Source organism: Salvia splendens, chromosome 3, assembly GCF_004379255.2.
Source record: "Salvia splendens isolate huo1 chromosome 3, SspV2, whole genome shotgun sequence".
In the NCBI taxonomy this organism is placed as follows: Eukaryota; Viridiplantae; Streptophyta; class Magnoliopsida; order Lamiales; family Lamiaceae; genus Salvia; species Salvia splendens.
In genome coordinates this window covers 42,880,672-42,904,583 of record NC_056034.1, presented here as the reverse complement: position 1 = coordinate 42,904,583, position 23,912 = coordinate 42,880,672, and the positions used below count along the sequence as shown (strand labels likewise).

The 23,912-nt window shown below is 37.6% G+C and overlaps 1 protein-coding gene across 2 annotated transcripts; it reads right to left on the bottom strand.

Annotated features, from left to right (window-relative positions):
- Nucleotides 1-7,117: 7,117 nt before the first annotated feature.
- LOC121793597 (axial regulator YABBY 5-like) lies at nucleotides 7,118-10,337 on the bottom strand. 2 transcript variants are annotated; one of them, XM_042191628.1, is made up of 7 exons: nucleotides 10,054-10,337; nucleotides 9,584-9,718; nucleotides 8,729-8,849; nucleotides 8,586-8,634; nucleotides 8,381-8,456; nucleotides 8,107-8,175; nucleotides 7,118-7,404 (listed from the first exon to the last, which is right to left on the bottom strand). In XM_042191628.1, the coding sequence occupies exons 1-7, from the start codon at nucleotides 10,111-10,113 to the stop codon at nucleotides 7,357-7,359; spliced, it is 558 nt and encodes a 185-aa protein (XP_042047562.1). In that variant the 5' UTR covers nucleotides 10,114-10,337; the 3' UTR covers nucleotides 7,118-7,356. The 2 variants fall into 2 exon arrangements, with proteins under 2 accessions (XP_042047562.1, XP_042047564.1); XM_042191630.1 differs by having other exon boundaries at nucleotides 7,118-7,416; nucleotides 10,054-10,336.
- Nucleotides 10,338-23,912: the final 13,575 nt, after the last annotated feature.

The window sequence follows — 23,912 nt, the reverse complement described above, 5'->3', positions numbered from 1 at the left end:
GTTGCTTTGTCTACTACGGAGGATGAATATGTAGCTGCGACAGAGGCGAGCAAGGAGAGTCAGAATGCTGAAGAGGTGCTTGAAGAAGAACCAAGCACTCCACCACCGACTATTCCGCTGCCTAAATCGACTAGAGAGCGACGTGCACCTGATAGGTACTCGCCCTCTAATTTCTATTTGTTACTTACTGATGGTGGTGAGCCCGAGTGTTATGCAGAGGCAGGAGAAGGCCCTGATAAACGAAGGTGGCTATGGGTTGTGCCTGGATGAGCCCCGGTTAGGGTCGGGCCATGAAGGACTCGGGTTAGAATCGGGCCCAGGATGACCCAAGGGCCAGGGCTGGAACGACCCATGTTCGTGTCGACTGCGTTCCCGATGTGGTCTCGGTTTGAGGGGAGGTTTGTTGGGTTACAAACCCATCCCACATCGGATGAGTGAGGGAAGTTGGAAGGTGTATATAATTCATGTCCAACCCCAATTAGTTTGAGGCCTTTTGGGAGTGACCCAAAAACAAATCCGTGCGGGCTTGACCCAAAGCGGACAATATCAAACTAATGTTGCAGTCGACGATCCTAACAATAAGATGCATTATTCACCTTAGATTTTGGTGAATTGAAACGATGTTGATTTCTTTCCTATAATTATCATTTCTTATTAATATGGCGGCTAAATACAGCTTTTAGATTATTAACTAAAAACCATATACCACCTCCATATCATGAAATTTTTTTGGTGGCCACCTATAAATATACATACAATCTCGTCAATTTGTAATTCACAACGTAATTTATAGTGCTACAATCTCAAGCTTCATTTATATCTAGCAATATTTTTTTGCGATTTCCACGAATCCCTTGGGCAAATATGTATTCATAAATATAATTTTATTTAAAGCATAAAATCTTATATTAAGTAAATACTATAAAACCAAAATAAATTTGCCACAAAAAGAAGTGAAATTAAAGGTTTGCAATCTGATAAAGAATCTCTGCAGAAGGAGGGTGCGGCGGTGGGCGAGTCATGCTCAAACTTTCCCTTTTTATATAGCTTTGCTTTTGTGTTTTTATTTTATATATGCAGCCTTCGTGTGTCATTGTGGTGTTGATATTAACAAAATAAATTTGTGTTCCAACATCTCAAAATTGGTTACAATTTACTATGTATGTGGTTAAAACAATACAATTACATGAAAGAATTAAGTAAATTACAAAAAGAGTTGCATCGAGCACATATACACACAAAATTAATGTTTTAGTGTCAAGTCTTATGGTGATCATATCTTTATCTAATTTGAAGATTTCAAATATGCGAGATCGACGCAAGATTTAACGTGGTTCGATCCACAACCGGATCTACATCCACGGGCAAAGATGGAGACGATTTATTAAGAACTCAAATGAAGAAACAATTACAATACACTCAATCTTCTAGCTCGCTACTCAATCGGAGAAATCCTACTCGATTGTGAAAACTCAACTAGCTAGCTAATGTTTACAATGTGTATTCACTTCTCTTGAAAAACTGCTCTCTGATTCAACTGGAATCGAGCTAATAAAGGTGATGCAATTCGGTTGAGAGCTTAACCGAATTGAAACTATTCTAACGGCTAGTTCCTGAGGTTGAAACCGCAGTTGCTACTTGGGCCTTCAAGATTGGGCCGCGCGAATTATTTTTGTTTGGGCACGATTGGTTTATCAGCCACACAAACCCAACAAAACTTCACCTTGGCTGCAACCTCCTGCATCCACATGCACCTACCAACAAACCATCTCCACCTTCACCAAAGTTCCCTCATCTCCTAGATGTCAAATTAACTAAGTCCAAGCAATGCTCGAACTTAGCACTCGGCAGAGGTTTTGTCATCATATCAGCTGCATTCTCAGATGTATGAACTTTCTTGATCACCACCTCACCTCTGCTAATCTCATCTCTCACAAAATGGAGCTTGATGTCGATGTGTTTACTTCTTTCATGAAAGGTTTGATGCTTTGCCAAACTGATGGCACTATTATTATCACATAAGACTGTGACAGAACTTTGCACCACACCAAAGTCACCCAAGATTCCCTTTAGCCACTTTGCCTCCTTGACTGCCTCTGCCAATGAAATGTACTCGGCCTCTGTTGTGGAGAGTGCAACCACTGGTTGAAGATTGGATCTCCAACTCACTGCAGTACCAAACAACTTGAAGATGTAAGCTGACTGAGACTTTCTGCTGTCAACATTTGCAGCATAGTCTGCATCACAATATCCAATGAGATCATCTTCATCCTCCATTCTGCAGAACAACAAACCCAAATCTTGTGTACCAACTAGATACTTCATTATCCACTTAAGGGCCTGCCAATGTGTGCCACCCGGGTCTGCCATATACCTGCTGGTTAAACTAATGGCATGAGCTAGATCAGGCCGTGTACATAGCATCATATACATAATGCTTCCAACAATGCTTGCATAAGGGATTTTGCTCATTAGCTTTCTTTCTTGGTCAGTAGCTGGTCTCTGACTGACTGATAACTTGAAGTGTGGACTTGTTGGAGTTGACACCTTTCTGGAGTCCATCATCTGGAACTTAGTCAGCATCTTCTTGATATAGCTATGCTGCATCAGCCATAGCTTCTTAGCAGCCATGTCCCTGATAATGTCCATACCAAGAATTCTCTTTGCCTTCCCTAAGTCCTTCATCTCAAAAGCCTCTTCCAAATCCTCCTTCACCTGTGTGACATCTGCCTTACTAGGCCCTGCTACAAGCATGTCATCTACATAAAGTAACAAGTATGCAACAGCCTTGCCTCCCTTGTATCTCATGTAAACACAGTTATCAAATGCAGATTTTCTGAAGCCCATCTTCTCCATCTGTCTGTCAAAAGTCAAGTACCATTGCCTACTACTTTGCTTGAGTCCATATAGACTCTTCTTCATGCAACACACCTTATCTTCATCCCCCGGCTTTATAAAACCTTTTGGCTGCTTCATGTAGATAGTTTCTTCCAACTCACCATGCAAAAAAACTGTTTTTACATCTAGTTGTTGTAACTCCCAATCTCTCCGAGCCACTATAGCCAAAAGGATTCTTATAGAGCTGTGTTTCACAACGGGAGAGAAGACCTCGGTGTAGTCTATCCCCTCCTCCTGTGTGAAACCCCTTGCAACCAAACGAGCTTTAAATCTGATACTATCATTCTCAGATACCTCCACCTTTTTCTTGTAAATCCACTTACATGAGATAGGCCTTTGTTAGATCTGGGATCTGAGAACAAGGATCCATGTCATGTTCTTAATGAGAGAATCTATCTCTTCTTTCATGGCCTTTATCCACTTCTCCTTATCCTTACTCCCAATAGCATCCTTGTAAGTGTTTGGCTCAGAAACATCCAGCTCTTCTGCAACACACAGTGCATAGTAAACGAAGTCTGGATCTCTGAACCTGGCTGGTGGCCTTATTTCTCTTCTGGTCCTGTCTCTTGCCAGAGCATACTGCTGGTTCTGTGGCTCCTGTTCAGATAAGTCTGGATGCAATTGAGTAGGCTGCTCATCTTCATCATCTGAGGGTATCAATTGTTCTCTGAAATCAGCAGCTTCAGAGCCATTATCTGCTGGTTCTGTCTGCTCAAAACTGATGCTAGTAGCTTCTGGAGATGTCTCTACTTGCTCCCTTGGCTTATATGGCATGATGGATTCATCAAAAACAACATCACGACTAATGATGACTTTTTCTGATTTCCTTCCTCCGTGCACCATAGTCTATATGCTTTTGCACCATCTTGATAGCCAAGAAAAATGCACCTTAGTGCTCTAGGCTCTAGCTTTCCTTGCTTGATGTGAGCAAAGGCTCTGCATCCAAAAACTCTAAGCCTCTCATAGCCTCCCAAACTGCCATACCATCTGCTGTCTGGGGTGTCAAAACCTATGGCCGAGCTTGGACATTTATTCACCAATTTTGCTGCAGTGGAGACAGCTTCTGCCCAAAATCTCTTGGAAACTCCAGAGGTGAACATCATACATCTGACCCTCTCTAGGAGTGTTCTATTCATCCTCTCTGCGGTACCATTTTGCTGAGGATTCCCTGGAGCAGTTCTATGTCTTTTCACCCCAAGCTGCTTGCAAAAGCTGTCAAACTCATTTGATAAGAACTCAAGCCCATTGTCTGTCCTTAGGCACTTCAAACCATGCCCTTTTTCAACTTCTACAGCCTTATACCAAGTCTTGAATCTATCAAAAGTCTCTGATTTTTCTTTGAGAATGCAGACCTAGACCTTTCTGCTATAGTCATCAATAATGCTCAAGAAATATCTTCCACCTCCTATGGACTTTACTGGACTTGGACCCCATAGATCACTGTGACAGTAGTCCAAAGGCCTTGTTGAACTGTGTTTTCCCGAGCCATAAGGTAATTTCTTTCCCTTTCCTAACAAACATGACTCACACATCTTCACACTCTCATCTTCTTTACAAGTGAAAATGCCTTTCTTGATAAAAAAACTTGAGTCCTTTATCACCCACATGTCCTAGCCTTTTATGCCATAAGACCAAACTTTGATCCTCAGCAATACATGAATCACCCACAATAACCTCAGCTTCCAAATAATACAGCATATACTTTCTAGATGCTGACATAACAGTGGCATTACCATTCATGACTTTCATGCATCCATCAGAAAATATGCAGGAGAATCCCTTCATTTCTAACACACCAACAGATATCAAATTCCTCTTAATACTAGGTATATATGTGACTTCAGTGAGCAATTTAATAGAGCCATCATGAACCTTGAAGCGAACATTTCCAACTCCCTTGACAACACATACCTGGTTATTTCCAAGTAAAACTGACCCCTGTGCTTCAGTGAGGCCCTCAAACCAGCTCTTGTGGCTACAAATGTGGAAAGAGCACCCGGAGTCTATGATCCAAGAGTCTGCAATGGATCTCTCAGCAACATTCAAGATCTGAGCTGGTTCTAACTCTGCTGCACAATCAGCAGTGTTCTGATCAGAGCTGCTCTCGGACTGCTTCTTCTTCCAAGCAAAACAGTTCTTCTTGATATGCCCCGGTTTCTTGCAATAATTGCAAGTCCTAGAATCCTTCTGATCTGATTCCTTATGGCTCTTCCCTTTCCATTTGTCAAAGCCCTGCTTCTTCCAATTTTCGGCCTTCTTGATATTGGCCTTCACATTCAAACTCTCCCCAGCTTGATCATGCGACTTTACTGAGGAATTCTGAAAATCTTTCAGCTTCAAAGCCGAATACACCTCCTCATAGGTGATCTTGGAGTCCCTTCCAAGGAGTATAGCGTCCTTGAATTGCTCGAAGCTCTTTGGCAGTGAGTTTAATAGCATGAGCGCTTTATCTTCATCCTTGATCTGATCATCGATGTTCTCTAGATCATCCACACACTTGCCAAAATCCTCGAGTTGCTCCAAGATACTCTTCGTCTCTGAAATCTTGAAAGTGAAGAGCTTCTGCTTCAGATGAAGACGATTAGCAAGAGACTTCGTCATATATATCGATTCAAGCTTCTTCCAAATTGCCGCGGCGGTCTCCTCCTTCGAGACCTCCCTCAGAACTCGATCACCAAGGCTTAAGATCAGAGTGCTATAAGCCTTTTGTTGGAGTTCTTGAGCCTTCGGATCGGCCTCCTCACCAGAATCTTTGACGACATCATCCTTTCCCTGACTGATGATTTCCCAGAGCCCTTGCTGCATCATCACTGCCTTCAACTTCAACCTCCACAGGCCGAAATCGTTATTGCCGGTAAACTTCTCCAATTCGAACTTTGCCGAAGCCATCGCGCCGATCAACTAGATTCCCACAGACGGCGCCAATTTGAAGATTTCAAATATGCGAGATCGACGCAAGATTTAACGTGGTTCGATCCACAACCGGATCTACATCCACGGGCAAAGATGGAGACGATTTATTAAGAACTCAAATGAAGAAACAATTACAATACACTCAATCTTCTAGCTCGCTACTCAATCGGAGAAATCCTACTCGATTGTGAAAACTCAACTAGCTAGCTAATGTTTACAATGTGTATTCACTTCTCTTGAAAAACTGCTCTCTGATTCAACTGGAATCGAGCTAATAAAGGTGATGCAATTCGGTTGAGAGCTTAACCGAATTGAAACTATTCTAACGGCTAGTTCCTGAGGTTGAAACCGCAGTTGCTACTTGGGCCTTCAAGATTGGGCCGCGCGAATGATTTTTGTTTGGGCCCGATTGGTTTATCAGCCACACAAACCCAACATAATTGATTCATAAGAACACGATAATTTTAAATTGGGTTTGAATTGGATTCAAATAACTCATTAATACTTGATTTTAATTATTTTAATTCAATATTTTTTTATTACTTTATTATATTCACATTATGCTATCTTTTTCTCACTTTTCATATGTTGTCTCCATTCCATTCATTTCCTTCACTATTACAACCTCCACTACTAAGTTAGTCGCCGGGTGACATCTCATTTGCAACATGTTATAATCGGTTTTTGTCGTTATCATGTGATTGTTATGCGGATCTATATTGTTATCGAGTTGTCACAGTGCTGAACTGTTGTATCAACCTGAATAAGACCGTGTCGTGTTCAGATTTGAAATGTAGCAAGTATAGTCCATATTCGAGTTGATGGTTTTTTTAACATATCATATTCGGATTTGTACTAATTAAATACTACTCCTATGTTGGATCGTTATATAAATCGACACAATAATAATCCAACCAACACGCTAGTCTTATTATTCAGTAATGGAAAATCTCAAGATATAAATCGAACGATTGTAATTGATTTTTACATACCCTATTTTGAATAGGAATTTGTCCACGACATGTTTAAAATACAAAACCCAATTCTAAGCTACAAACTTTGATTTAATTTATTCCCAAAATCTCGATTCCATATTTTAACAAATTAAATAATACTACTCTTATTAATTATGTAATCTTGATAGTGCGCCGAGGTCAATAATCCATCATATCCAACTTTTGAATGAATGGACTTATAAATTATCAGAAACGAAAAGCCATATTCAACTACACTCATATTGAGCACATTAATTTGTTCCCAAAAATATACAAGTATACTTAAATCTGAATTCCGGAAACACAGCAGGTAGAGAAGAATTAAAAGCCAATTTAATTATATATATTGACAAAAATAAACACATAATATCATGGAGTATTACACATGGTCTATACGAAATTACCAGAGTTACATTTCACGCAAAAACATTAAAAAACATACGTGATATAATATCACTTTTTAAATGAAATAAACTTTAACTTGAAATATCTCCATATATTAGGGATTCCCATAGATCTGTTTATCCAGGCAGATAGATGTACATCAATTTCACTTGTTTCGTATAGCTGTCCTTCTGAATTGATGCTTTTCCGACCCCTGTAATTAAAACTACACAACACAAATTAATTAAATATGCACACACACATATATCTTACATATGGGAATATGTCCCTAGATACAGTGGCGGATTCTGAATTTTTTATTCAAAATAGACAAATAATTACAACTTCGAGCCTCGAAGTTCGAGCAGACCGAAAAATAATGAGACAAACACTAAAGTCTATGAGCTACTGACTTTTTTTTATTTCAATTTTAACTTAAGAAATAAAAATCTCAAATGACAAAATAAAATTTTAAATAAATGACCTATGTAAAAATGGACTTTTAAAATTATTTTGAGGATATCTAGTTAAATAGTAGTACTACTTATAGTATAATAGTCTTTAAAAAAATAATTTTTTGGATACATTTGTCAACATTTTTATTCCCAACTGGTTCTGTCATTGCCTAGATTAAATAGTCTAGCATACAGGAAAAGCAATTTGAATTTCAGGAAAAAAAATATCTGAGTTAGAGAACTATATATATAAATATATATATGCATAATAATTGCTCATGAAAAGCATGTAGAAAGTTTGGCATAAAAGGTGCACGATCAATTTTTCCAATAAGGGAAAGATAATATCGAATGGTTGTCATTTTGTGGATGGCTGAGGTGTGTGTTCATATATTGAAGAAATGAAGCTAGATTTTCACAAAAGTATAATTCGAGAAAATGGAAAGGTAGATCGACATTACCTCATTAAGTTTAGGTTGGCTATTTGTCTCCAACATCAGCCCAAAATGAATATGAGGAAAGTGTGCCCACTGCACCATGTATAAATATCTCCACAAACTCAGTACCCAAAACCAAATTAAATCATCCAAATGTTATTTCCCTTTTCGAACATATCCAATCTCGTATTTTATTTCATCAATTCATGTTCGTCGCAATAATTGTACTATAAACTAGAACTATTACTTACTACATGAAATAGTATTAATTGTAGATATTTTGGTCTAACTAACTTACATTTTTTGCAGCAGTACTGAAAGCTTCCCTGTGACTAATGTCTGGATTATTGGCCTTGATCCTTTGAATCTCCTCTCTGATTATATACATTTATGGTGTGAGGTAATTAGCAATCAATTGTTGCAATCAATTAATAATAACGAAATATGACTAAAGAAAAATGAGAAACAAATTGAACTAATATAAAATTTCAAAATTCCATTACTTGATGAATTGGTTATAAGCTGATGGAACTCGCTGCCTCTTCTCCGGAGCTGCACACAAGAGCATGATCATGATCATGAAAATCGAACTCGAAACTGCAAAAATTAATTAAATAAGAATTAATCGAATCAAGAAGTAATATACGTCGATTCACGATTCTGGGCTCAGGCTTCTTCGAAATTGAAGGCTGTATCTTGTAGTTCCACTTAGAAGATGAGCCTAGATCAACCTTGTACTCAGCTGGAGTAGTGGTGATGTTAGATGCCTGAAATATAAAACACATTACATAATTATAGCTTATAATTTTCAAGTTGTGATATTAACATATGCTGAAACACATTTATAATCAAGAACGGTGTGATTACTAAATACACACACTAAATTTTATTTTCATAAATCATAAAAGTTTGATTAGTGTTTTAACTAGCAATTTGAATCTGCGCTGTTAGATGCCTGCAATATTAATTAAAACAAATAATTACATAATTATAGATTCTAAAATTCAAGTAATGAATTTAAGCAATGTTGAAAAAATAATTTAAAAATCAAACACACACACATTTAGACCAAAAGGATAGCCTGAAAAGATGTTTACTCAGAAGATGAATAAATAAATGAAAAGGATAAAACAAGAATAATGAAATGACTGATTCAGTTAAGAAAATGGCTGCTAGAATTGACAGTTGCAAGATCTAGCCGGAATCTAGGAAAAAAATCATGTGTTTCCACTGCACTGGACAATTCCTGATCAAAATCCAGTATCTACATCTACATCTATTAAATATAGTGCTACTCCACAATTTATTTCAGAGAGAGAAACTTTCTCCCCAATATAATTATTTAAAAAAAAAACCTCTATCTCCTATCCATCAAATCACCTAATCATTTAAAAACCAAAAGTAATCATCTTCAAAAAATAAAAAAAAATACAATCTTGAAGAAATAAATAAACAAGATCCAGAAACCCTAGATTTCAGAAGCTAGAAATTAATTAAAAACCTGAAAATGGTGGCAGGAAGAGGGCGGCTGCATCGGTGGGAACGCCGCCGCAGCCATGTTGACAGTCCACAGACTGCTGCAGTGTCCGCACCGAACGGTCACAACATCAAGCAAGCTGCTGCATGGAACACTCACCTGCACAATTCAAACTGTTTGAAAACCCTAGAATTCTACACTTTTTTAAAAAGAATGGTCCAATTTTGTGCCTTTAATAAAAAAAAGCTTAATTTTGACAGTATAGTGAAATCTTTTCTTGTATGACTTTTTTTCCTGTGAATTGAAAGAGAGAATTGTTGAAGTGGACAGATGATGATCATCGCCACAAACAAACAAAGAAAACGCCTGGAGCATATATATAATACCACCAAATAAAATCTGATCACTGAAGCTCAGGAATCAGCTTTATTCATAAATTAATCCACTCTTTTTCTTTTTGGAAAATTGATTTTAATGATGAAAATGAACTGTACCGCAAGAACGATGTTGCAGAAGTTGCAAGGGATGTAACGCAATTGCTCGGACACATCCATTTAGAGATGAATTAAACAAAAAAGGGAAATCTTTCTCTCTCTCTCTCTCTCTCTAATTTTCTCTTTCTCTTGTAGCTTTGCTTTGAAATTTTGAGCTGAATGAGCAAGCACAGGTGACTATATATATACACACGAATTTATGTGTGAATTAAATAAAAATATAGTAGAATCTGAGAAATTTATGATTTCTAGAGAGGCACCGCCACCTGCGTGAGGTGAGATTGGAGAGAGTAATAATGTAAAAGGTGGTGTGAAACGACGTCGCTGAGACTGATACATAGGGGGTTGAGGATTGAGGGTTAGGGTTTCGATGAGATGAAAGTAGTTTTGGCAGCATTATCAATTTTATTTTATTTTTAGTATTTTTTTTAATTTGGAAAATGGGTCTCTATCTGATCTGCTATCGGCGGACGAGGGGGGCGGTTTTTTTTCACTCTACAATTTATTGCAGTGAAAATCTTGATATAGGGATTGATTTTTTTTTAAAAATTATGCGTTTGAGATTTCCATTGTTTAAGTAAGTGATTTGATGATGGATCTTTTAATTTGCATAATTTGACGATTTAACTCTATCTTTCACAATTTAATTTTTCTATATTCACTAGACGGGAATACATTCACGTACGTTTAATGCAATTGGGTTAACAAAATTTTGTGTATTGTCTATGAAAAATGGATGAGTTTTAATGCAAATTAACTTAGTAAAGAAAGAAAAAGATTGGAAAAAGATTGAAAGTGTTATTAGTAGAATATGAGTTTCAGTTTATTAGAGAAAAAAAAAACTTATCATAAATAGATAGAGACTTGTTTTGATAGACAAATCAAAATAAAAAAGTACTGCTCCATGACTATTTTTAGTTGATTGAAAAGTATACTATGTAGTTGATTAAATTTATTTGATCCTAGCGTTCTATTTTGATTTTGTTAATTTGTAAAGTGTATGAGTTGAGTGTCATTATCGTGGGTTTAAGTATTTTGACTTTGACTCATTCACGCGCATCTGAAATGACTAGAACCTCCAACCTATAACCGAGAGAGCGTCTTATCAGTTGAATTGCGTTTTGTCGTTATATCCACTTTGTAATTAATTAGAGGGAGGTATATTTTTATGAGAAATACATAATTACAAATAAACATTATTATGCCAATAATGCAATTCACATATTTTAACCATACATTTCCTAAGTCCAATAAAATGATATCATGCTGGTCTTTAAGTAATTTCCTAATTAGCGGATGGTGGATACTGGCATTTTTGCATGAGTACATATGATTGGACTTTGAACTACACTAAATTTAGCTTTATTGATTTATGTCGGTTTGAAGAAGTTTAGTTGTTGTTATCAAAGATAATACAGTGAAACAGTGACTATACATCAGATAATGGAATGGAGTAATAAATACAGAGGAAAGGCCAAAACTAGTTCTGAACGTAAGTCCATTTTATAATTTTGGTCATATACTTTATCTTTTGAATTTTTGCATCCTGAACATTTTAACTCGGATCACAATTGGTCCTACACTAACAATTCCGTCAATTTTTAAACGGTTTTAACCCGTTTTTGACCGATTTTTAAACGGTTTAACCCGAATGAGGCTGTTAAAACCATCAAAATCGGGTTAAACCGTTTAAAAATTGACGGAATTGTTAGTGTATGATCAATTGTGATCCGAGTTCAAATGTTTAAGATGCAAAAATTCAAAAGATCAAGTATATGACCAAAATCGTAAAATGAGCATATGTTCAAGACCAATTTTGGCATTTACTCGTAAATATATTTAAGAAGTGAATTATTGTTAGATATAGAAAATCCACGTCAGCTAGACAAAGCTTGTTATTGGACGACACAGACGTGGTAATCTCAAGTCGTTTTCGATGTCTGAAGCAATAAATTATGGTACAATGTGGGACATATCAAACTCAACCCCATCCACCATATACATGGAACATGATTGTTCTCCTAACTAACAAAATTAGAATGTCTAATAAATAATGTGTTTAATTCTAACTTCTAAGTGGGATTGCCAATCATCAAAAATAATTTCGAATTTCATCCGAGATTCAATTGGAAGCTTAAAACATTTGATGTTTCATTTCTTTTTTTGTGGTGTTATCATCTCAATTTTCATATTTGAATTAAGTGTGTGTGTTACTCTTCTTTAGGAATACTTTATTGTTTGCTTGTTCAATTAGGAGTGTTTGGTCATTATTTGAGTTTGTTCTCTTAATATTTGGTGCGAGATTTGTGATTATGTGGAAATCTTAAGTGGTACAAAGCGAGTATAAGAAGTCCATACAAACCATTTGTTTATTTCATTTATCAGCATCTTTTCTTCATTTTTGTAAAAGGTGGACTTATTTTCATAACAAGTTGACCTAATCCGTTATTAAATTACACCAATATTTTTTTGTGTCTGGACTGATTAGTCTCTTAAAATTTCAGTCCACAGTCAATTATTTGTTCTGAACCATAGTAGAATTCTGTAACTTTTAACTTAATTTAATTGTTGATAAGTGGAATAGACTATAAATTTCTTATAATTAATTGTGGAGTATATTGTAGTTTCAATTCTTTCTTAATTTATAGCGATGGTAAGGTATTTATTTTTTCAATTGCCAACATTTGTGTGTTTTGTCGAGTTACTTTCGTGATCATATATTATTATTATTATTATTATTATTATTAGTATTATAATTAGTATTAATAAAAAAGTAGTACCCCTTCCGTTTTATTGTAGCTGAGTATTTTTTTACGGTTGTCCAACTATAGCTGCATTATTTTTTTTTCTTTTTTCTTTTTTTTGCGCAAAAGCCTCACACCTCCACTCTCTTACTTTATTCGATATCCATCGCATTCTCTTTATTCACTATTCACCTCTTTACTTTATTCTCTTTCCTATCAAGTGCTCAAAAGAAGTACTCCCTCCATCCCTATGTAGCTGAATCGTATTCATTTTTGGATTGTCCCACTGTAGCTGAGTCATTTCATTTTTTGGCAAAAAGTATTTTACTCTCTCTTACTTTATTCTCTTCATCTCTCTACCTTTTTCCTTTCTACTTTATTCTCCTTTTACTTAACTCGTTTAAAATAATTTTTCTTAAATTTAGTGCCGAAAAGAAATGCCTCTACTACAGAGGGACGGAGGGAGTATTATTTGATAGTATAAAATGCTACTTTTTTCTAAATTCATAAGAATGAGCAGAAGGTGTAAATTGAATCAATTATTAGCTTATAGGAGTGTTAATTTATTTATTATAATATTCTTAAATAAAAAATATATTGTGCTTATGAATTACTGTCTTATAATAAAAAGTTTTCTTTTTTCGTTTTGGTCCATCCCATAAAAATAGCTCATTTCTATTTTTGGCAAGTCATTTCTCTCTTATAAAGTGAGTCACATTCCCCACAAACAATATTTCAATCATTTTTTCTTTCTATATTTCTCCTTCTTATCTAATTTTGTATTAAAATCTGTGTCTTATCTTTTTTTTTGTTTTATTTGTATAATTTGCTTTTGCTTTGTACTCAGCAACTCACCTATTTTAAGGCTCAAGCATTTTGAATAATAAAAATATATCAATATGCTGCCATAGAAAACCATTATAGTAACATATACTAATATTGTGTGAAAGAACATGATATTATACATTTATAATACTTATATGGAGTACTTGTTATAATAGATAAGATGATATTTGATTTATAAAATGAAAATTATTCTCATTTGATTTATATCCCTTAAAATTAGAAACTTTATATTTTAGGATAAAAAATTTATCTCTGATGAGGTGTGCCACATTTTCTACTAACAATATTTCATTCATTTTTTATTTCTATCGCTCTCTTATTTTACCCAATTATGCATTAAAATTTGTATCATTTCAAAAGTTTACATTTTTACAAGATGAAGGTAATACAAAATTATGGAATTTTTAAATATAAACAGAACATATGTAATTAAGATGTCGTTAAAATATTAATGAAATTGCCTTTTGAATTGAAATATTATTTTGTGGGAAAAATTGAATCAAGAGTTATAGTATATAAAAGATTTGAGATATTTTTAGAAAAAGAACATGCTTAACTTAATAACCACCTGGAGTATATTTTTCAAATTTTCTCTCTCAAACTGCTGATATCCATAGGAATAAACCTGGGGAATCTATTTTGTTATACAAATAATCAAACTTGGTTCCATGTTTCGGCTTAAAAGGGGGTTCTTAGGAGATCACAATACTATATTAGTACTTCCATCCATGAAATTAATATATTTATTTATAATATATTTTTCTTACTGTATTGCTAACAATTTGTCAATTATACTTGTTTGTTATATTTTCTTAGTACTTATTAATCTTGTATTATTTACGATTTGGGCTATTTTTCAAGATTGAAGGTAATATAGAGTATAATTCATTCATGGACAATCAATATTTAATTATATATCAACATTAATACTGCAATAAACGTATTAATTGTTGAAAGATAGTCTTCGTCGGCATACGAAGATTTATACACGCAACTTTCAAAAACTTCCAAGTGTCAATGAAATGAGGAATAATTAATTGAAGATGTCCCTTCTTTTATATACAAAAGCACATGTTGCTAAGACACCTATGACTATAGCCTATAGCCCATTGTGCACAGATTATCCTATTCCTATTTGCAGATATACTAATATACTAGTTGATGGATCCGCGAATTTCTGATGTTAGTAAATGCTGGTAGAGAATAAAGACTACGACACAAAGAATTTACGTGGTTCGATTTACTGAAGTAAATCTACGTCCACGGGAAGAAGGGAGGGCAAGATTGTATTGCTTGATCTGGGATTACAGCTTACAACACAGACTTGCTATATGATATTTTATCTCTAGAGAGCTTAACCTTTTTCTATCTGATCTAAGTTCTATTTATACATTGAACTAAGATCGTGGCTTGCATCACCACTAATGATGGTTGTGGATGTCGTGGAGGTCATGGCCTAAGATCGTGGATGTAGCGTAGGTCATGGCCTACGATCGTGGCCTGAGTTGACACCACGTGGTAGTGGGTGTGTTGGAAGTTGTGGAAATCCTGTATGGGTCCACTAACTTCTTGTTCGGTCGAATACTGAGACCGAACTGCTTTGGTTGCCGATCTGAGAGTAGAGCTTGATGCCGACCTGAGAGCAGAGCTTGATTAGTTGGCTTTTACCGAGCTGTAGGCTGAGGCCGAACTCTTTGTTCGGTCGAATACTGAGACCGAACTGCTTTGGTTGCCGATCTGAGAGTAGAGCTTGATGCCGACCTGAGAGCAGAGCTTGATTGGTTGGCTTTTACCGAGCTGTAGGCTGAGGCCGAACTCTTTGGTAATGCCGAACTCATACTCTTCCTTGGGCTTTGGGCTGATGGGCCGTCATTGCTGTTGGGCTTGTTTAGTACGCACCCCATCACTACCCCCCCCGAAGGGCGGAGTGAATCACTTCGGCGAAGTGAGTCACTTCGGCATTCTGGATAAAGGCAAGGGGGAGGCTGATGTCAGGGGACGTGCCTTGCATTAAATGCGACAGTAAAATCCGGCCGTTGAATCCTGAAAAGGTGGGATTCGAAACGGTGCGACGATTTTGAAATCTTCGCCGAATCTGATAAATACCTCCTTTCTTCATCATTGAAGCACTTTTGCGACTGCTTCTTCTGCACTCTCTCTTTTTTGCGAAAATTCTCTCTCCGCTTTCAAGAATTTCTTCAGACTTTCTTCACCTTCAAAAAGTAAGAAAAATGTCTTCTTCTTCTTCTTCGGAGTCGGGTAGCGGTAGGAGAGGCGGTAAGGGGTCTTCTGGCCGGAAAGAGTCCGGGGAGAAGACCGTAGAGTATTTCCATAGTATTTTGAGTAAGGATACTGTGATATCCCTACCCGAAAAATACTTTTTTCCTGGGGGGAAGGCGGTGGTACCTGACGGTGATCATAGGGCTGACTCCCCGCCGGAGGGTTACGCCACCGTGTACGAGGCCTGCTTAGAATGCGGGCTTCGTTTCCCCCTCCCTTCTGCCTTTATAGATTTACTAGATTTTTTTCAGCTTCCTTTAGGCCAGGTGACTCCGAACTCTTGGAGGCACTTGTCGGCCTTCGCTGCCGAACTCCGTAAGTTAGGGAGGGATTTGTCTTTGAAGGCGATCCTTAAATTCTTTCAATTTAAGAGGAAGGGGTCTTGGTTTTACTTGATCCCTGTACAGCCCTTTAGGGCTTTTTGTAAAACGAAGTGGCCGAAGTGGCAAAACCGCTTCTTCTACTATGATAGGACCGCGGCTCCTAGTTTTCCCTGGAGAGGGCCGAAGTCCGTTATCCGTCATCCTCGGCCTGAACCGTTGGACGAGCTCGATGGCGAGCTCAACAAGATTCCCATAGTTAGGAAACAATACACGGAGTCTGAGCTCGTCAAGGGCGACGTCGTGTTCGACATCTCGTCTTCGGACGAAGAGGCCGAGGGTGAGGATTTCTCTTTATCTTTATGCTCTACTGCTTTAACGAAGAAAATCTGACTTTGTTGTTTTTTTTTTTTTTTTTTTTTTTGACAGTGAACTTGCTGAATAAGGCTATCCGAAAGTCCTCCGAGCTTGTGGGGCCGGAGAGGCAGAGAGCCCCTCGCTCGGCGTCTGAAGCCGAGAAGAATCCGAAGAGGCAAAGAACCTCTTCTTCGGATCCGAAAGAGCCGGAGCCGTGTTCGGCTAAAGGGAAGGGGAAATTTCATGAGTCCCCAAGAGTGCCGGGGAAAGACCTGGTCATCTCCGAGGTGGTTGCAGACATCCCGGAACACGTCCCTGAGCCTTTTCAATGGCCGACGAATTTTGTGGAGGTAAGCTTTCTGACTTGGCTTCTTTTCCACATTTTTTGATGGCCATTCTGTTGAGTTTTTTCCTTGTTCATCTTCAGAGAGCCAAGCTCGTCTCCGTGGAGCTCTCCAAAGCATCCCACGACTACGAGGAGATGCAGAAGAAGTTGCATCTTGCTCGTAGTCTGGCCGAACAGGCTGAGGCCAAATTTGAGAGGGCCCGAGCTGCTAGGATCTCGGCTCAGGATGAAGCCCGGTCAGCCAAAAACCAGCTCATCATCCTGCAAGAGCAGACGAAGCACCGGGAGGCTCAGAAGGAGGCTGCCGCCGTGGCTGCCCAGGGGGAGGCTCTCCGTGTTTACACGGAGAAACTCTTTTTGAGCAGCCAGTTCTCGGCCTTTGTCGGTAGTCTGGTAAGGCTAATTACCGATAAGGGCGAGCAGGGGGCCGACGTCGTGCTGCCTCTGTACAGCCGAGAGATAGCAGCTCGGCTTCAGAATCTGCCGCTCCTTGAGGAGCTCGCTTCATCTTCGGTCTTGCTTTCTGCAGACCGAGTCCGGAGTTGTCGAGCTGATCGGGACGAGAACCTGGAGGCTATCTTTGCCTCCGTGGGACCCGTTTCACCCGCTTCGACTTACAACGGAGAGGGTGAGGCCGAGCCGCTGGAGCAGGAGGCCGAAGTCGAGCGGGCCGGGCATCCGGAGAAGGAAGCCGATCAGGAGGCGGAGGCGAGGCCGGCAGGATGCGAGGCCGAGGCTGAGGTAGCTCAGGAGAAAGAAGCTGAACCAGACCGAGGAGCCGGAGACGAAGCTGGCGGAGTATGATTTCGTCTCCCTTCTCTTAGTCTAGTTTCTTCCTTGTAAAATGGCCTTGAAGCCCTCCTAGTGTAAAAAATTTTCCTTGTGGATGAAAAATTCTCTACACTTGTCTTCGTATAGCTTTTCGTACTCGCCTTTATTCCTGTTGTATTTTACTATCTGCTCGGTACAGCTGCCGAACTAATATAGCTGCTTTGTACTCAAGGAGATGGAGATACTTCACTGGAAACGGCTGTACTCTTCGGCTTTAGACGAAGCTGAGAAAAGAGCTATAGCCGATCAGACGAAGAATGACGAGCTTCTGGCTCGTTTAGTGAAGCTGGAGGCCGATAATAAGGACTTAGAGTCCGATAAGAAGGATCTGGAGGCCGAGCTGAATACGACCATTGCTGAGAGGACTGCGTACGAGGATTACATCCGTGTGCGCGGGGGAGTGACCATATCAGATGTTCAGAGTCGAGTTGACGAACTGTGGGAGGAATATCATGTACTCCGGAGGAACAATGCGCTGGAGAGCTCGGCTTGCCAACAAGTTGTGAAATCATTGCGGCGCTGGGCTTCTCGGTACGACATCATTCTTTCCCACAGACGGCGCCAGTGATGGATCCGCGAATTTCTGATGTTAGTAAATGCTGGTAGAGAGTAAAGACTACGACACAAAGAATTTACGTGGTTCGATTTACTGAAGTAAATCTACGTCCACGGGAAGAAGGGAGGGCAAGATTGTATTGCTTGATCTGGGATTACAGCTTACAACACAGACTTGCTATATGATATTTTATCTCTAGAGAGCTTAACCTTTTTCTATCTGATCTAAGTTCTATTTATACATTGAACTAAGATCGTGGCTTGCATCACCACTAATGATGGTTGTGGATGTCGTGGAGGTCATGGCCTAAGATCGTGGATGTAGCGTAGGTCATGGCCTACGATCGTGGCCTGAGTTGACACCACGTGGTAGTGGGTGTGTTGGAAGTTGTGGAAATCCTGTATGGGTCCACTAACTCCTTGTTCGGTCGAATACTGAGACCGAACTGCTTTGGTTGCCGATCTGAGAGTAGAGCTTGATGCCGACCTGAGAGCAGAGCTTGATTAGTTGGCTTTTACCGAGCTGTAGGCTGAGGCCGAACTCTTTGTTCGGTCGAATACTGAGACCGAACTGCTTTGGTTGCCGATCTGAGAGTAGAGCTTGATGCCGACCTGAGAGCAGAGCTTGATTGGTTGGCTTTTACCGAGCTGTAGGCTGAGGCCGAACTCTTTGGTAATGCCGAACTCATACTCTTCCTTGGGCTTTGGGCTGATGGGCCGTCATTGCTGTTGGGCTTGTTTAGTACGCACCCCATCACTAGTATACTATACTATCTATACTAGTAACTAGCTCTAATTAAAAATATAATCAAAATCGTACCACACAAATTTGGCTCAAGCATTTACAAGGTGAATATAATTACGATAATTTTATTCATTTATAGTTGAAACTTTTCAACAGATCTTTTTTCATTCTAAAAAGTATTGTTGCAAAAGAAATATAAATGCACTCACACATTTAGGTAATTCAAATCCCAACTTAGGAAAAAAGTTTTTGAATTTAATTAGGCTTCTCTTGAATTCTTTGATTTTGTGCATGTTGCTTTTGTTTAGATGTATTGATGGGGTAGTGATAAAATGCAAACTCTCAATATTGTACAAACTCCAAACTATGATCTCGATCGTCAGAAAATGTCAACAGATGACAAAATAACAGCAACACAAAATTTCAACACAGTTTCAACACAACATCAACCGTTGACACTGTGTTGACATTTTCTATTGTTGTTATTTAGTCATCTGTTGACATTTTCTGACGGTCCAGATCATAATTTGGAGTTTGTACAATATTTAAAGTTTTATTTTATCACATCCTTATATTGATATGTGTTTGTTTATGAAGCTATAGTGTCGTGAGTGCCTTCTAGCTTTTGCTAATTTTACCATTTAGATCATTAATTTTGTCGTTGTTTAGTTGAATTTCTCTTATAATTTGTCTCATTAGCTCACTCTTATGATCGTTAGGGCATCTTAATGTTATAAAAAAAAGTTAATACAATCATTTGACTGTTGGATTTGATCTCTAAACTTCAATACAAAATAGGAGGTAATCATTTTGTTTGGTGCACCGAATCTATTTATTTGATACAAAGAATAGATGATAAGTACTATTTGGTGTCCTGAAGGACATATCACAAATTAGTTAAATACTACTAGTAGTAGTATAGTTTTTGATACTATCCATCAAGTCAAAAAATATTTATCGAGTCATAGACTATTTTTTTCGATTGGATATATTTAGGGTCTATACTTCCAAAACAAATTTAGAAAATATAAAATTTATATAGCTAAACGGTCAAATATAATCCAATTATCCAAACTATGTCACTTTTTTCATATAAACTGTCAATGTTGATCGAGTAATACCTTGACTATGGAAAACTATGCAATTCTATCTCCAAATAACTTTTTGGGTACTTAAACGTGGAGTGGAATCACCGCAAATTTGACGTGGATTAAATAAAATGTACTCTCTTTATTCTATTAGCGTTAATACATTTCTTTTTTACACTTTCTCTTCATTTTAATTATTTATAATATTTTTTTAAACGAGTGCAAAAAATAAATGTGTCAACACTAATGAAACGGATGGAGACGAAATTAAAAAAAATTAAATTTTGAAATGATACCAAAAAATTCTAAGCTAATGATCCTATTTTAATTTTCTGATATAAATTAAAGAATATATGGAAGACATATAGTTTTTCCTGGTTTGACTACTAATTGGTCGAAATCAATAGTTAATTCGCGATAAATTTCAAAAAAAACAATTGATAAGTTTGAATGTATACCTTTTAATATTTTACCAATTAGTAATAATATTTAGATCTTTATTTTCTATTTTTTATATTTAGGAATACTTTGGCTTATTAAAAAATTCAGCTTTCCACCGTAATTAATAGAACTAAAATAATAATGAGAGAAAAAATGCATATAATATACACATGTGCAGAGCAAGCAAGTAGTGAAGAATATTATTTATCACTTTGCTTAAAGAAAATGCGATTTTAATTCACCAAAGAATATGATTCAGCAGCAAAACAACTGACTTTTTATGGTGGCATAAGTGCCATTGCAATGTTATTGGATGTCCACCATATATAATTTTTTCTACCTTTTTGTGCTTTAGAATTTGATAAATCATCTTAATAAATAATGTCTTGATTGATTCCACGGTTTGCAAAATGCGTACCCAACTAAGTTTGTCCCTTAAATAAAAACATGTACTCCATGAGAAATCCTCAATATTCTCTGTTATATTTATGTACTGTTTTTGGGATAAATATATAATATCGTTACATCTTGTGATGAGTAATTTTGAAGTCTATGATGCATGCAGTTAACGTTGAGTTTGTTAATTTTTGTAAATAACAAAATTTACTTACTTTTTAATATGAAAAATTATATGGCTAGATGTGTAGACTTGCAACCAAATTTTGTTACACTTGCATGCATGTATCTACAAATATAAATAACAAATTCTATGCTTTCCTAAACTATAAAGTTGTTAATTGCTTAAATATTCGAAATAGAATCATTTGAGTCACTTAAGTATAGCTAGCCTTATGGTAATAGATTCCACGACTATTTTTACAACCATTATTCATAGATTGAGCGACTATTTTTACACATTCTTACGCCATGTGCTTATTAGGAAGAACCTGAACTCGATGGACTGACTTGATAAGCCCGGTAAAACTAAAGGGTTAGGGCTAAAAAATTATACTCACTCCGATCCTATAGAATTAGGCCGAATTTCTTTTTTCGTCCATCCCATATAAAAAATCAATATCCATTTATGAAAATCTTTTAAACATTCTCTTTAACTTTATCATTTATGAGCCCGCAACCCGAGTACGAAAGAACTAAAACCTGCTAGACTGGCCCAGTTGACATCCATAGTGCTTTTACATGTATAACTCTAGAGCACTAAGCACTTCACAAAAAATATTCATTTTTGTCATTTTTTATTTTTCTAGTTATTTCTCATTCCATATAATTCTCAATTTTATATTGTAATTAAATTGATATGCAATTTAATTTAAATTTCAATTTATATTAAGTAAAACAATACAATTAAATGTTGAAAAATAAAATTATAAAATTTACATAATTAAATAAACAAAATTATATCCGGATCAATTTCTTCCCAAGAAGTTTCAAAATTGGCGGCATAATTCATTTTCGATATCATTGTACTAAACCTCTAACTCAATGCATTCGCAATGAAATTATTTCATTAGAAAAAAATGAAATCTCGTCGAAAACATGTTCATCATTAATTTTTGAGATCGGAGACTCAAATTTATTTCACCACTATATTCCCATCGGATTCCAAATCAAAAGAATAACAAAAATGATGTCAATCATTCCCCCAAAAAAGAATCGATAGATTCATTACAACAAAATCAATATCTCGATTAAAATTGAGGATGAGTCACTATGAAATAATTGTCAGTAGAAATGATTCATTTTAACATGCAAAATAATGTAAAAATGGTGGACCATGTGTTATCAATTAGCAGGCTCATCCCTTGGCCCGTGCGACCGCACAGGGCACCCAATTTTCAGGGGCCTCTGAAATATTTCAGCCCATATACATGTATTCCTATTTTTTCAGCCCAACAAAGCTATTTCTCTTGTATAGCAACGCCCAGGCCTTTTTCTAGCACCGTGACTCCAATTTTGATCGGTTTCTTTTCCCGATCGTAGACCTGGGAGCCGCCTGTTCGTGTTCGGTGTTCCTCATCGACAAACGCCGCAACAGGGACCAGCTCACCAGAGCCATCGTTGATCGCTTCTGCAGCGCCTGCCATCGTCGGCCATTGCGATTGGGAGCAGCGCAAACGCATCAATTTGTCTTTTTTCTATAGTATATTTCTTTAAAATGCATTGTCTTTTTTTCTTTAATTATCATATAGCTTTAAAATGCATTGTCTTTTTTTCTATAGTGGTAGGCCTCATTTTAGATTTTTGCACAGGGCCTCTGATTTTGTCGGGACGGCCCTGTCAATTAGGCAATAACTTTAGTATAAGAAAAAGAATAGATTGTGTGTTTGTGGAGCCTCATGTCTAAGAATAATGGAAGCACACAAGTAAAGATATGTGTGGATATGAAAACAGCTACATGATGGGGTGCGTACTAAACAAGCCCAACAGCAATGACGGCCCATCAGCCCAAAGCCCAAGGAAGAGTATGAGTTCGGCATTACCAAAGAGTTCGGCCTCAGCCTACAGCTCGGTAAAAGCCAACCTATCAAGCTCTGCTCTCAGGTCGGCATCAAGCTCTACTCTCAGATCGGCAACCAAAGCAGGAGTATGAGTTCGGCATTACCAAAGAGTTCGGCCTCAGCCTACAGCTCGGTAAAAGCCATCCAATCAAGCTCTGCTCTCAGGTCGGCATCAAGCTCTACTCTCAGATCGGCAACCAAAGCAGTTCGGTCTCAGTATTCGACCGAACAAGGAGTTAGTGGACCCATACAGGATGTCCAACACACCCACTACCACGTGGTGTCAACTCAGGCCACGATCGTAGGCCATGACCTACGCTACATCCACGATCTTAGGCCATGACCTACACGACATCCACGACTTAGGGTGGTGATGCAAGCCACGATCTTAGTTCAAGATATAAATAGAACTTAGATCAGATAGAAGAAGGTTAAGCTCTCTAGAGATAAAATCATATAGCAAGTCTGTGTTGTAAGCTGTAATCCCAGATCAAGCAATACAATCTTGCCCTCCCTTCTTCCCGTGGACGTAGATTTACTTCAGTAAATCGAACCACGTAAATTCTGTGTGTTGTAGTTTTCATTCTCTACCAGCTTTTACTAACATCAGAAATTCGCGGATCCATCACTGGCGCCGTCTGTGGGAAGCAGAGAACAAAATTTGTGATAAAGCGAATTTTTGATCCATTTTTTTCCACCCAAAAAATGCATACCAGATCGCAGAGTACCCGTATTCCTGCCCGTGAGAACCAGGAGGAAGCCAATCCATCCCATAGGTCTGGAAAACAGCCTAGGGATAAATCCACCACCAGTTCTCATGGCGAAGGAACAGGCCGCTCCAAAAATCGTC